Consider the following 12,934-nt stretch of genomic DNA (forward strand, 5'->3'; position numbering starts at 1 on the left):
GGTCAGTTTGTATCTTAGTGCTTCCAAAACATTGATAAAGCAAACTGAAGTACACCTAAAACATACCATTTATTTATTAACTGCCTTCTGTGCAAACCCTCCTCCCACCCAATTGCTAAAATCCCAGTTAACACAAACAACAAGGTCAATTTTAAATATTTATTGAATAAAACGTGGAATTTGCAAAACAATTCCCACCTCCACTACCAGGAGCTCAGTGTCATCCGTAACATGGCTTTAAGCAAGCGCGCTCCCCCGCCTAGTAACCCAGACAACCGCGCAATCAGGAGATATTGGACATTGTGTTTTATTCCAGTCAAAATAAAAATCATAGTATTACAGCTTTAGAAAATCATGCATATTGTTAAAACAAATGTTAGGCACCACCTTAGACGGGAGGCTGCAATGCTTAGAACATCAGTTGCACTCTGTAACTTTGAAGCAGGCAGCCCTGCAACGCGTTGGAACTGCAGTTGAGGGCTCCACCAACCAAACCACAACTGCCTAAATCCCACCCCACCAGAACAGGATCCTGGGGGTGGGGGGCTGATCATTTTTATTGAAACATGTTGTACAAAACAAAGTTACATGAAATCGTGCCCTTCACGTGGCACACGGTGAACTTAAAAAAAAAAGGAAGTGAAGAAAACAAAATCACCATTCATCCCGCGTCATCTGTTGAGCCGTGTGTCCATGTTTGCACTGGACTTCTCCCGTATGAGGGGGAGTTATACTGGTAGCAAAGAGTCTCAATTCAGAGGTATTCATTATCATTAGTTTAGAGGGGCTGCAGTGATGGCAGCGCGCGGGGGTGGGGCCGGAAGTGTCGGGACCAGGGGAGGAGGGGGTGGGGGGTAGGGCTGCCGACAGCTTCTAGAATCCGTGGACCTTGAGCTGCTCCTCCTTCGCCAGGCCAATCTGTGAGCGGGGGGATGGTAAAGAGAGATTTGAGAAAGGAATTTGGCACAACAGTCACCAAGACCATTAACTACCAAGTCAACTGGGATCTTCACAAGAAAGGGGCTTTGGCCCTCAGGCACACACCCTAAGAATTATACAGAGTCAGGGCAGGGAGTCAGACATACCTCAATCAGAAATGTGCAGATATTCTTGCGCTGGTCACCTTGCAGCTGGATCACTTCACCATACTCTGGGTGCTCAATCACTGTCCCATTGCAGGCAAATTTCTGCTCAGAGATAAAAATGTGTTATAGAAAAGGCCCAAACAGTGGTGTTATGTATACCAGTAAAGGTGGGCAACCTCAACATACCTTCTTGAAGGCCTTGACTAGCTTCTTCTTATCATAGTCAATGGCTATGCCCTGGACCGTGGTCAGAGTCTTCCTGCCGTTACGCTGCTGGATTCTTATGTGGATGTAGTCCTCAGTCCCAGCAGGGAGCCTGTCATTACCCTTAGTTGCATCAGCAAAGGGGTCTGTGGGTAAAAACAGGACAATAAAACTAGCCCTGCTACCATTTGACATGAAGCTACAAAATGGAGGTTCAATATCAGCCCAGGTCAACGTACCACAACTATTTTTCTAATGTAAGAAATTACACTTATTATACTGTCTAGAGACAACCTGCACTTTGACAAATGCCAGTTTAGATGAGCGGCTCTTGAATACTCTTTACCATATTTGGCAATAGACCAAATTGTAGGCATCCCTGATGGCTGGACCAATCAAAATCGAATTTATACTGACGTCACAGCCGTTATCTGCTTGGCATTCTACGTTTGTAACCACAATCTACAATGCCATCAGCTTTTAAGAAAGTCCATATAAACGGAACAGATTTACCTCAGGGAGGTTATTACAATTCAGAAAGCTAATGATAATGAACTCATTTACATTTAGTCCCTATAGACATGTTCACTAGCCACCTAGCTAGCACGGACCAGTACTTCAGTTCTTAAACAGGGACAACTACAGATGCCATGCCAATCTATTCACTTAGTAAAAACGTCTAATTCTGAACCATACGGAAAGGTTGGGGTAAGGGCTGTCTTTTCTGACGCAATTCCGATTACAGTCGCCGTGTTTGGCCTAGCCATGTAGGTAACAAAACAAGACCATGGCCGATGAGCCGGTGACGTAACGTCTTATCCACGCGGCTCAGGCTGAGGTAAAAAGCCTGCGCAGACTCGTCTTGTACGCTAATTAACTACGACACCGCATTTTAGTGAAATTTCCTACCCGAATTGCGTAACCCTATTCGATTTCACGAAGTAATCAAACACGCCCGATTACTCGAAATTTAAAGAAACAATATCATAGGAGTTACTCTTTAAATGTAATATTAACAACAATTTATCGTTTCTGTTCTACCAAAAGGTTACCGACAGATTGTACACCGTTAAAACCCGATTGCGTGTGAAAGGCCAGCAACAGTATTGAAATGAACGAAGTACGGTCCTGTGAAAAATGGCAAACTAGTCAGTGTCTCTATTGTAACAACATTGATCAACAGATGTATCAAATAAAGACAACCAGAGGCATGGTAAATTAGCTAAATGGCCTACAAAACCGCGGGGCCTAAACAAGGAAATGAATAGAGCACAGGCCTAGCTGAATACTGCAATGTCTTATGATCTTGGTTAAGACCACTTATTAAAATTTTTTGAACATTGTCAATATTAAACTAGAAACACTTCAGTTTGTCATAGGTAAGTGTATTATAACTTAAATTGTTTTCATGCCCAATTCAAGCTAGGGTTAGCTACAGCCCTTCCCCCACTTTTCCGACGACGTTAGCTGTACTATAGCTACTAACGGTTAGCTAACATAAGTAGCTAGAAGTTTGTTAAAATGTCTCACCGAAAGTTTGGAGGTTCTGGATAGCGGACATACGATAAGATTTCCTTTCCTTTCGGATAATAACTGGTTAGCGATCGACTGGTCTGCTTAATTTGTGTTTTTAGCTGTTCTTTGAGTTTTCCTTTTCACGAGGACAAAGCTTCAGTCGGTGGAAAAGCTCACACAAAATGGAGATTGTTCAGCTTGGAATGTGGAAAACAACCCTTTTATAGGCTCCTCCCCGAAACCACGATTACCGACGTTTCTACCCACGTATAAACTTCACTGGAATCGTTCAACGTCATCTGTGGGTTTGCAATGGCCCCACGGTACACCATGCGTAATTCTGGGACATGGAGTTATATGGAGCCAAATTGAGCTCAAATGTGTTGACTGTAAGAAAAGAAGAACGTAACTGACTTATTTCATAGTATGAAAAAACTACATTCAGTCATATGGAAAAAAATGTGTATGCTAAAATCATTAAATGGATTTTCGCGTCCAATCTTAAAATGTCTTCGTTAAACACGTTTTTTCTATTTACGATTACAACTTCTTCCCACCTTCGTTCGAGTCATGTTTTCTCAAAACCAAGTTTTGAGCCTCTATTGGCGTATAATCACACCATTATAAGGTGAAAATCATAGCCTTTCCATGCACTGCTTTCCCAATGCAATCTGTGGAGAGAAGATAAACTTGGCTAAACGTTTTTCTTTTCTTACAGTCAATACATTTTGGCTCAACTTGGCTCCATAGAGTTAATAAATTAATGGGAAACAGTCGTAAAACTACATTGCCATACATTTCATTAACATTACAGCACTAAATTCGAAATATGTTTTCATTTCTTATATATGTGGCGAACTCTACTTAATGTGTCGTATTTTTTTATTGTTTCATCACGTACTTAAAAAAAAAGTTTCTTGACTTACTTCATAGCTTTCTGAAAAATATTTCGTGACGATTGGCTTAGCAACTGCGTGATGTAACACGACGACCTAAACGCGATTGGACGACATTCTGCTGGATGGGAGCTTTTTCTTTTACCATTTTATTGTTATCTTATTTTACACAATATCTGCTTGTTCCAAACATTACACTAGATTACTCCAGTGAGCGGTAACCTAACAACCCATGTACAATCTCTTACTCATGCTTTTGCCAGAAAATTACGTAAACATTTATGTATTTCAAATATTGGTGGATCACTTTAAACGTTTTTAAATGATAGAAACACAAACAGTCATATATCCACAATAAGTAACAGTCTACACTAGTTGATGAAAGTAAATACATTTTTGTCTCCCAACAAAAATAACATAGGTCTTATTTTCAGCAGATTTGAAACATACAAAGTTTATATTTTTTAAAAGCAAAACACACAATTTTTAAGTTTTCATAAATATACTAGGCTTTCTTTCAGAAGTGAACATTAATAAACTCCTCTCTTATAAAAAAAAATGGTCATTTTGACCTGCAGTGGTAAATGGAAAGACAAATACAAACTTTTTGTTAAAGGGTTCTTGGTTACAGATGAATTAAACAGAGAACATTTTTCTGTCATATTTCTGGTAAAAGGTATTTAGAAATAACTTTTCTCATATATTTATTGTTATACCAGTTGGTCCACAGAATTGTGGGAATATAAGAATATGGTAGATAATAAGATCTGTATATAATATCAACCAAAGAACTAGACTATTAAGTTTTACATTCATGACTGTAAAACAGGATTTCATAGACGTTTGTGTTTTATCATAACATTTATATAATACTAAAGTACATGACCACTTCCATCTAAAAGATTCATTTCAGACCAATTATTTGTGTTTTTTAATTCATAAAAAAATATGACCTATATCAGTGTGTCAGGTAGAGTGAAGCTGTGTTTAATGTTCCAATTTTCAAAGAAATATCAATGGTAGTTTGGTAATATCAACATGTGAGCAAGAAATATATTCCTCCAATCTTTTGAAAGTTGAAGAAGGGAGACTAAACCACAGGTTGTCCATATCACAGATAAATCATTATAACCATGACCTATCAACTTGTTTCAACATGCTATTCATACATGAAAATGAATTAAAAATAAGCTACCATCCTCTTAGAATGAGTCAACTTGTCATTTTCTTACGTAGTTATCAATGCTCCTCCTGACACGAACAGCGAAGGATTTAGCTGCAAATCATAACTACCAGTTATCCATAATATAAGATGGTGATGGGGCAACTCTTAAGTGTTTTTAACCAGATGGTCTTGGCTAGGATGGTATATTTTTGTACAACATATGTCAGCACTGTTTCCATGCTTTTGTATATATACAAACCTGCTTTTGTATTTATACAAACATGGCAGACAATGGTTTTGGCATGACTTTTGAAGATGATTGGGTATCCCTTTTGATGTTGGTTTTTCCTTTAATTTGTCACTCGTCTGTGGAGCAACAAAATGTTAAGACATTAGATAATGAAGGAATGATCCATTATTCTATATGAATATACTGGCTGATACAGAGTTATCAGCTGGGACCCTTTTGTTGACTGTAAAAGTCCTGTGGATAGATTTTTTATTACTGCCAGACAGAGTCCATAACAGTGGTTACCTGTAAGTGATTGACTTATCCATGGAGTTGGTGGGATATGTGAGGTTCAATATGAATCTCTATAGATTAACCTTTCCCCCGGGGGTCATTGACTCTGATCTCCTGCATCAACTTTCTTTCCCTACCTTCACACATTCTGAATGGGATGGATTTACATATAATTCAAGCAGAATCTTCAAAGCATGTGTCAAAACTGTAGACTGCTGCATTACTTACTGACAGTGTTAGGTGAGTAATTTATGGTACTTTAATCTTATCATGCTAAATTGCACAATTCATTAGTAAACGTGATGTAATTAACACACAGTAAAGGGAAATATCTAGGTCTGAAGTTGAAATAGAAGAGGTCACTCACCTGACATGACTCTTTTTTTAACATACTGTACGAGTCGTTCAAATTCTTCCAAATGTTAAAAGAACACTGCTTTATTTCATCACTCCAGGACGGTTAGACAAGTTCTTTGACAACACAATGTGACTCTTTTCTGACGAGATACGATCAGGTCAAATAGAGAAATAGTCTGTGGTAATCTAAACGCCGCACTCAGCACATTGTGGGTCAGAAACCTACGTAGCGATAAGAGCATCCCCTCTCCCATACGCCCCTCGAGACATAAAGTTGTGCTCATACGTTTGCATGACTTGGCAGAAATTGTGACATTTTGGCATTGGTTTTGAAAATATGTATTTTATTTAAGGAGAGTGATCATATGAAGCCATTTATTATCACATAGTTGTCTGGCTCCTTTTAAAATCATAATGAAAACAGAAATCACCCAAATGGCTCTGATCAAAAGTTTACGTACCCTTGAATGTTTGGCTTTGTTACAGACACACAAGATGACACACACAGGTGAAAATAACAATTAAAGGTGAATTTCCCAGACCTGTGGCTTTTTAAATTGCACTTAGTGTCTGTGTATAAATAGTCAATGAGTTTGTTAACTCTCACATGGATGCACGGCGCAGGCTAGATACTGAGCCATGGGGAGCAGAACATTTCAAAAGACCCGTGTAACAAGGTAATGGAACTTTATAAAAATGGAAAAGGATAAAAAAAAGATATCCAAAGCCTTGCAAATGCCAGTCAGTACTGTTCAATCACTTATTAAGTGGAAAATTCGGGGATCTCTTGATACCAAGCCAAGGTCAGGTAGACCAAGAAAGATTTCAGCCAATACTGCCAGAAGAATTGTTTGAGATACAAAAAAACACCCACAGGTTTGGAGAAACCCCACCTCTGGATATATACAGGCTGCTCTGGAAAAAGACGGTGTGGTTGTTTCAAGGAGCACAACATGACAATACTGGAGCAAACATGTGCTGCATGGTCAAGTTGCCAGAAAGAAGCCTTTTCTGCACCAATGCCACAAAAAAAGCCTGGTTACAATATGTCTGACATCACCTTGACACGCCTCACAACCTGTGGCACACTGTAATTTGAAATGACGAGACCAAAATAGAGATTTATGGTCACAACCATAAGCACTATGTTTGAAGAAGGGTCAACAAGGCCTATAGTGAACAGAATACCATCCCCACTGTGTAGCATGGTGGTGGCTCACTGATGTTTTGGGGGTATGTGACCTCTAAAGGCACAGGGAATCTTGGGAAAATGTATGGCAAAATGAATGCAGGATGTTATCTGAAAATACTGGCAGAGAATGTGCATTCTTCTGCATAAAAGCTGTGCATGGGACACTCTTGGACTTTCCAGCATGACAATGACCCTAAGCACAAGGCCAAGTTGACCCTCCAGTGGTTACAGCAGAAAAAGATGAAGATCCTGGAGTGGCCATCACAGTCTCCTGACCTTAATATCATCAAGCCAATCTGGGGAGATCTCAAATGTGCGGTTCATGCAAGACAACCAAAGAATTTGCATGACCTGGAGGCATTTTAGCACCTGCAAGAATTCAGGAAAATTATTACAAAAGACACAGTCATTGATGCTAAAGGGGGCAATACACAGTAATAAGAACTAAGGGTATGCAGACTTTTGAACAGGGGTCAGTTCATTTCTGTCATTGTTGCCATGTTTTGTTTTATGATTGTGCCATTCTGTTATGACCTACAGTTGAATGTGAATGTTTTGCCTGCTCACTCATGTTTTCTTTACAAATGGTTCATATATTATCAATTTTCCAAGAGTATGCAAACTTTTGAGCACAACTGTAACTACAAAATGTAAAAAAAAAAAAAAGGGTCTCAACTCCTGCAACTCTGTCTCACACTGGGCCTGTACCCAGTTCCTTTTAGGTTTGGAGGGGACTCCTGTGGTAGGTACATCTCCTACTTTAGTGATGGCCATACATGGCATCATTATTGTTCTTCTAGCAGTAGGATATTATGCTAGCAGTGTTAACTGAGAATTTATTTTTCAAATGAAAAGCCATCATTGAAATATATAAGTCAATATAGTTAGCAATCTAGTTTGTAAATTTTTTGTTTAGTGTCAGTTCGAATATTGTTTGTGTCTGTTTTTTTGCAGACTAGATTGTTAACTACACTGAAAAAAATTATGAAAATAACACTTGTTTTTGCCCCCATTCATCATGAGCTGAACTCAAAGATCTAAGACTTTGTTCTATGTACACAAATGGCCCATACCATAACCCCAATGCCACCATGGGCCACTTAATCCACAATGTTGACATCAGCAAACCGCTCACCCACACGACGCCATCCATAAACGCTGTCTGCCATCTGCCCTGTACAGTGAAAACCGGCATTCATCCGTGAAGAGAACACCTCTCCAAAGTGCCAGACGCCATCGAATGTGAGCATTTGCCCACTCAAATCGGTTACGACAACGAACTGCAGTCAGGTCGAGACCCCGATGAGGACGATGAGCATGCAGATGATCTTCCCTGAGACGGTTTCTGACAGTTTGTGCAGAAATTCTTTGGTTATGCAAACCGATTGTTGCAGCAGCTGTCTGGGTGGCTGGTCTCAGACAATCTTGGAGGTGAAGATGCTGGATGTGCAGGTCCTGGGCTGGTGTGGTTACACGTGGTCTGTGGTTGTGAGGCCGGTTGGATGTACTGCCAAATTCTCTGAAACGTCTTATGGTACAGAAATTAACATTCAATTCACGGGCAACAGCTCTGGTGGACATTCCTGCTGTCAGCATGCCAATTGCACACTCCCTCAAAACCTGCGACATCTGTGGCAATGTGCTGTGTGATGGAACTGCACATTTTAGAGTGGGCTTTTATTGTGGCCAGCCTAAGGCACACCTGAGCAATAATCATGCTGTCTAATAAGCATCTTTATATGCAACAGCTGTGAGGTGGATGGATTATCTCGCTAACACAGATTTAGACAGATTTGTGAACAATATTTGAGAGAAATAGGCCTTTTGTGTACATAGAGAAAGTCTTAGATCTTTGAGTTCAGCTCATGATAAATGGGGGCAAAAACAAAAGTGTTGCGTTTATAATTTTTTTCAGTGTATATTGCTGTATAAATTTAAATTATGGCTTTTATTGTGATAAAGAAAATCTGAGGGCTGCGAGCATAATATCCTGCTGCTAAAATAATGCGAATGAAGCCTTGTTTGGCCATCACTATCCTGCTTATCCCTTGGCTGCAGTACAGTAGACTACTCTATTACTGACTTCAGCCCAGAGACTCTCAGAGCATTCAGTCAGCCCGATGACACCCATATCAGATCACAGCAAAATTACAGCCTGCTTGGACAGTGCAACCTTCAGCCATGAGGCATCAAAGCAAGCAAGTTTATTTGTATAGCACAATTCATACATCAAAGCAATTCAATGTGCTTTACAAAGAAAAATATATGAAAGTACAATAACATAAAAACAAATACTCTAATGAAAACATCAAAACAAATGAATACATCATAATAATAAAAAATACAATAAGAAAACATATAAAGATTAAAAACGGGATAGAAACATAGGAAGCTATAAGGCCAAAGTGTGGTTAGTTTAAGTGCTCAGTCATGGGCACGGCAAAGACGAATTTGGCCAACAACAAATTCAGTCCCTTTTAGAAAACGACAATTGTCAGAATGTTGACAATGCTTAAAATGTAAACTTAGCACTAGAGCAACTGAACACTTTATTAGATATTTCAGATTTTTAAGAAACCGAGAAATGTCACCCAGAAAGGCTAGGAAAAGGAACAACAAATACAGTGCTTTCAGCAATTATGTTATGTTATAGACAACAATTATAATTGATTAAATAGTATAGATTTGCCATCAATCTACTCACAGTACCCCATTATGAAAAAACTAAAAATGTCTTATCTGTTGTTATAGAAAGCCCTTATTCAGGACTTTGTAGAAGCACTTTTGGCAGCAATCACAGCTTTGCATCTTCTTGGGTGTTCCTCTACCAGGATTTGGGCAGTATCTTACACATCCTCTGAAGGTCTTTCAGATTTGCTGTGGAGCGTGACAGATAGGGTTTACGTCCAGGCTTTGGCCGGGACACTCAGACATTCAGTCTTTTCCCGAAGCAGACATGAGCAGTGTGACATTATATACACTGGTGTGTGACTTTCTAGATCATCTGAGCTCGATTTGGAGAGTCGAGGCAAAGGGGATAATTGGTCATGAACATAATTGCATTTCAGACATCAAGTTGTAAATGAAAAATAAAGGAAATAATGAAGAATTGGGACTTTACCCGCTAGATCACATTAGATGTACGATAAATGAAATTTAAGAGCATTTATAACACTTGCAAACTGCTTTGGGGTCAAAACAAGAACAAGTCATGTCAGACCACAAACCTAGTGGCTGAGCTAAGTGCTTCGTCCACAACAGGTGTTGACCATAACTGTGAAATGCTTCATTTATGTATGATTAAGGGACAAATACACTCACCTAAAGGATTATTAGGAACACCATACTAATATTGTGTTTGACCCCCTTTCGCCTTCAGAACTGCCTTAATTCTACGTGGCATTGATTCAACAAGGTGCTGAAAGCATTCTTTAGAAATGTTGGCCCATATCTTGCAGTTGATGGAGATTTGTGGGATGCGCATCCAGGACACGAAGCTCCCGTTCCACCACATCCCAAAGATGCTCTATTGGGTTGAGATCTGGTGACTGTGGGGGCCATTTCAGTACAGTGAATTCACTGTCATGTTCAAGAAACCAATTTGAAATGATTCAAGCTTTGTGACATGGTGCATTATCCTGCTGGAAGTAGCCATCAGAGGATGGGTACATGGTGGTCATAAAGGGATGGACATGGTCAGAAACAATGCTCAGGTAGGCCGTGGCATTTAAACGATGCCCAATTGGCACTAAGGGGCCTAAAGTGTGCCAAGAAAACGTCCCCCACACCATTAAACCACCACCACCAGCCTGCACAGTGGTAACAAGGCATGATGGATCCATGTTCTCATTCTGTTTACGCCAAATTCTGACTCTACCATCTGAATGTCTCAACAGAAATCGAGACTCATCAGACCAGGCAACATTCTTCCAGGCTTCAACTGTCCAATTTTGGTGAGCTTATGCACATTTTAGCCTCTTTTTCCTATTTGTAGTGGAGATGAGTGGTACCCGGTGGGGTCTTCTGCTGTTGTAGCCCATCCGCCTCAAGGTTGTTGCTTTGCAGCATACCTCGGTTGTAACGAGTGGTTATTTCAGTCAAAGTTGCTCTTCTATCAGCTTGAATCAGTCGGCCCATTCTCCTCTGACCTCTAGCATCAACAAGGCATTTTCGCCCGCAAGACTGCCGCATATTGGATGTTTTTCCCTTTTCACACCATTCTTTGTAAACTCTAGAAAATCGTGAAAATCCCAGTAACTGAGCAGATTGTGAAACACTCAGACCGGCCCGTCTGGCACCAACAACCATGCCACGCTCAAAATTGCTTAAATCACCTTTCTTTCCCATTCTGACACTCAGTTTGGAGTTCAGGTGATTGTCTTGACCAGGACCACACCCCTAAATGCATTGAAGCAACTGCCATGTGATTGGTTGATTAGATAATTGCATTAATGAGAAATTGAACACGTGTTCCTAATAATCCTTTAGGTGAGTGTATTTCAAATGTTTATTTATTTTAATTGTGATGATTATAACTGACAACTAATGAAAATCCCAAATTCAGTCTCTCAGAAAAATTACTTAAGACCAATAAAAAAAATATATTTTTAGAAATGTTGGCCAACTGAAAAGTATGAACATGAAGAGTATGAGCATGTACAGCACTCAATACTTAGTTGGGGCTCCTTTTGCCTGAATTACTGCAGCAAAGCGGCGTGGCATGGAGTCGATCAGTCTGTGGCACTTCTCAGGTGTTATGAGAGCCCAGGATGCTCTGATAGTGGCCTTCAGCTCTTCTGCATTGTTGGGTCTGGCGTATTGCATCTTCCTCTTCACAATACCCCATAGATTTTCTATAGGGTTAAGGTCAGGCAAGTTTACTGGCCAATAAAGAACAGGGATACCATGGTCCTTAAACCAGGTACTGGTAGATTTGGCACTGTGTGCAGGTGCCAAGTCCTGTTGGAAAATGAAATCTGCATCTCCATAAAGTTGGTCAGCAGCAGGTAGCATGAGGTGCACTAATACTTCCTGGTAGACGGCTGCATTGACCTTGGACCTCAGAAAACACAGTCGACCAACACCAGCAGATGACATGGCACCCCAAACCATCACTGACTGTGGAAACTTTACACTGGACTTCAAGCAACGTGGATTCTGTGCCTCTCCTCTCTTCCTCCAGACTCTGGGATCTGACCAGCGGCAGTCCACTCTTTGTGAATCTCCCCCACATTTTTGAATGGGTTTTGTTTCACAATCCTCTCCAGGGTGCGGTTATCCCCATTGCTTGTACACTTTTTTCTACCACATCTTTTCCTTCCCTTCACCTCTCTATTAATGTGATTGGACACAAAGCTCTGTGAACAGCCAGCCTCTTTAGCTATGACCTTTTGTGTTTTGCCCTCCTTGTGCAAGGTGTCAATGGTCGTCTTTTGGACAGCTGTCAATTCAGCAGTCTTCCCCATGATTGTGTTGCCTACAGAACTAGACTGAGAGACCATTTAAAGGCCTTTGCAGGTGTTTTGGGTTAATTAGCTGATTAGAGTGTGGCACCTAGGGGTGTGCAAAGCAGCCAGTATTTGTATCTGTATTTGTATTTGTTAAGGGGGAAAAAGTATTTGTATTCGAGTAAAATTCAAAATATGTGTGAAAATTCCGGGGGGTTTTTTGCGTTAGGGCTGGTTCACCCGATTGCAGCGTAAAGAAATAATATCCCGATCAAACTCCGCTTCCTGAAAGTTATAAATTGCCTTTGGAACCCAGTTAAGGTACAAAAATCTTTAAACAAAATTGTGACGCAGTTAAGTTTTTTCGCTCAGCCTATCGCTCTCTGTTGCTGTGTGGAGAATGGAGATGTGTGGAGCAGCCTGTGTCAGTTACCGCTTTTATTATTTTCCCCTCCCCCGACTGAACGTCACTCACTCACTCATCCGGGCATGTACTGCGGTCTCATGAGAAAACGCAGCTTTTTGATATAACGGTTTTCTTGTTCCCGAA

At 40.3% G+C, this 12,934-nt stretch overlaps 1 protein-coding gene across 1 annotated transcript; it reads right to left on the reverse strand.

Moving 5' to 3' along the window:
- Positions 1–283: 283 nt before the first annotated feature.
- On the reverse strand, positions 284–3,006 carry eif1 (eukaryotic translation initiation factor 1). The gene is made up of 4 exons (XM_010874682.5): positions 2,820–3,006; positions 1,272–1,435; positions 1,086–1,187; positions 284–918 (listed from the first exon to the last, which is right to left on the reverse strand). The coding sequence occupies exons 1-4, from the start codon at positions 2,848–2,850 to the stop codon at positions 874–876; spliced, it is 342 nt and encodes a 113-aa protein (XP_010872984.1). The 5' UTR covers positions 2,851–3,006; the 3' UTR covers positions 284–873.
- Positions 3,007–12,934: the final 9,928 nt, after the last annotated feature.

Source organism: Esox lucius, chromosome 11 (genome assembly GCF_011004845.1).
Source record: "Esox lucius isolate fEsoLuc1 chromosome 11, fEsoLuc1.pri, whole genome shotgun sequence".
In the NCBI taxonomy this organism is placed as follows: Eukaryota; Metazoa; Chordata; class Actinopteri; order Esociformes; family Esocidae; genus Esox; species Esox lucius.

Bases quoted from the DNA above. Each gene is read 5' to 3' on its own strand.
- eif1 (XM_010874682.5), bottom strand. From the start codon at position 2,850: ATGTCCGCTATCCAGAACCTCCAAACTTTCG. The intron at 1,436-2,819 runs GTGAGACATTTT...TTTTACCCACAG, and splicing joins CCAGAACCTCCAAACTTTCG to ACCCCTTTGCTGATGCAACT. The intron at 1,188-1,271 runs GTATGTTGAGGT...ATCTCTGAGCAG, and splicing joins TAGTCAAGGCCTTCAAGAAG to AAATTTGCCTGCAATGGGAC.